The sequence below is a fragment of the Octopus sinensis genome, unplaced genomic scaffold (assembly GCF_006345805.1).
Source record: "Octopus sinensis unplaced genomic scaffold, ASM634580v1 Contig04559, whole genome shotgun sequence".
In the NCBI taxonomy this organism is placed as follows: domain Eukaryota; kingdom Metazoa; phylum Mollusca; class Cephalopoda; order Octopoda; family Octopodidae; genus Octopus; species Octopus sinensis.
This window is the reverse complement of record NW_021827563.1, coordinates 9,232-10,760: the sequence shown is the minus strand read 5'-3', so window position 1 is coordinate 10,760 and position 1,529 is coordinate 9,232. Positions and strand designations below refer to the sequence as shown.

At 40.1% G+C, this 1,529-nt stretch overlaps 1 protein-coding gene across 1 annotated transcript; it reads right to left on the bottom strand.

Moving 5' to 3' along the window:
* Positions 1–697: 697 nt before the first annotated feature.
* LOC115227552 lies at positions 698–1,246 on the bottom strand. Its single transcript, XM_029798348.1, has one exon. It carries the CDS (start codon positions 1,244–1,246, stop codon positions 698–700), a length of 549 nt encoding a protein of 182 aa, XP_029654208.1.
* Positions 1,247–1,529: the final 283 nt, after the last annotated feature.

The following is a 1,529-nucleotide window of genomic DNA, read 5'->3' as shown; positions in this document are numbered from 1 at the left end:
TCGATAAATAAAGTACCAGTTTCGTACTGGGTCGATGTAATCGACTTAATCCCTTTGTCTGTCCTTGTTTGTCCCCTCTATGTTTAGCCCCTTGTGGGTAGTAAAGAAATATATATATATATATATATATATATGTATATACGTTGTTGGTAACGATCCAGGGAATGAGTACTCAATAGAAACGTAAAGTACACTAGTTTATTGAAGCCGATCTGTAGCGTGTTACTCTGAAGTTTCCACGGCCTGCCGCCGCTTCTTCAGTGTATCAGGCTACTGAACCAACGAAATTATATATATTATGAGTACGTTTGTGTGTTAGTGTGTGTGTGTGTGTGTGTGTGTGTGTGTGTGCGTGTGTGTGTGTGTGTGTGTGTGTGTGTGTGTGTGTAGGGCGGGTAAAATTCCCGAGATCCTTGGACGAGTTTTCTCCAGCGGTCTTTGTCCCTTATCATCGCTTCCATGTCCTTTTGTCTCCCAGGGACCAGTGTCTGTCCTTAGAGCATCAACATATGTCATTCTTGGTCTCCTTCTTCTTCTGTATCCGTGTAGAGGATCTCACAGGATCACCGAGTGCAGTATCAACTCTCGATGACGGTGAGCATATCCATCCAACCTCAGTCTCCTCTCTGTTATTTTCGATCTAACTTTTGGGAGGCTCTCGTACAGCTCTGAGTTCTTCATCTTCAGTGTTTACTGATTAATGTTCAGAACCATCCTCAGCATTCTCGTGTAGCACCCATCCACCATCTGAGTGAGTTTCTTGGTCAGTGTCCCAAGTCCCGCACAACAGCACAGGCTCCAATGCAGCAACAAAGAGACGGATCTTCAGATCTTTACAAAGGTCCGACTTAAATACAGATCTCAAACTGTGACATACCACCCAGGCTTTGCTCTTCCTCTCAACTATATCACCCTCTGTGTTTCCAGTCTTTGCTCCCAGATACAGGAAGTCCTCAACCAACTCTAGCGGCTTCCTGCCTACATTTATAATCTTCTCTGGCTTCTTAATATTCTCTACCAGATACTTCGCCTTAATTTCATTCATTTTCAGCGCCACACTCATCGACATAGTCTCCACTTCCTGCATCAATTCCTCTATCTCACTCACAGTGTTTGCCAACAGAAATATGTCATCAGCAAATTCAGCATCTGATATCTTTTTAGTCTTAACCCTCTTGCTTAACCCTACAGTAGAGCCAGAGTCCTGGTGTTTCTCCAACGCAAGGCGCATACAATCATCCACCATGATGATAAAAAGGTAAGGAGCCAATGTATCTCTCAGAGAGAGAGAGAAGGGAAAATATTATATCTATGTATAGATATATATATATCTATATATATATATATATATATATATATATATCTATATATATAGATATATATATATATAATATATATCTATATATATATATATATATATATACAGACAAAGTTTACGAAATAAACAAAAGACGAAGGCAGGTGGAGTACAAACATATAATGTATTAGTATAGCGCTCAGGAATAGAAAAAATCTTTTACGTTTCGAGC

What these genes read in the sequence shown, in the direction of transcription:
- LOC115227552 (XM_029798348.1), bottom strand. Translation starts at nt 1,246, where the DNA reads ATGGTGGATGATTGTATGCGCCTTGCGTTGGAGAAACACCAGGACTCT.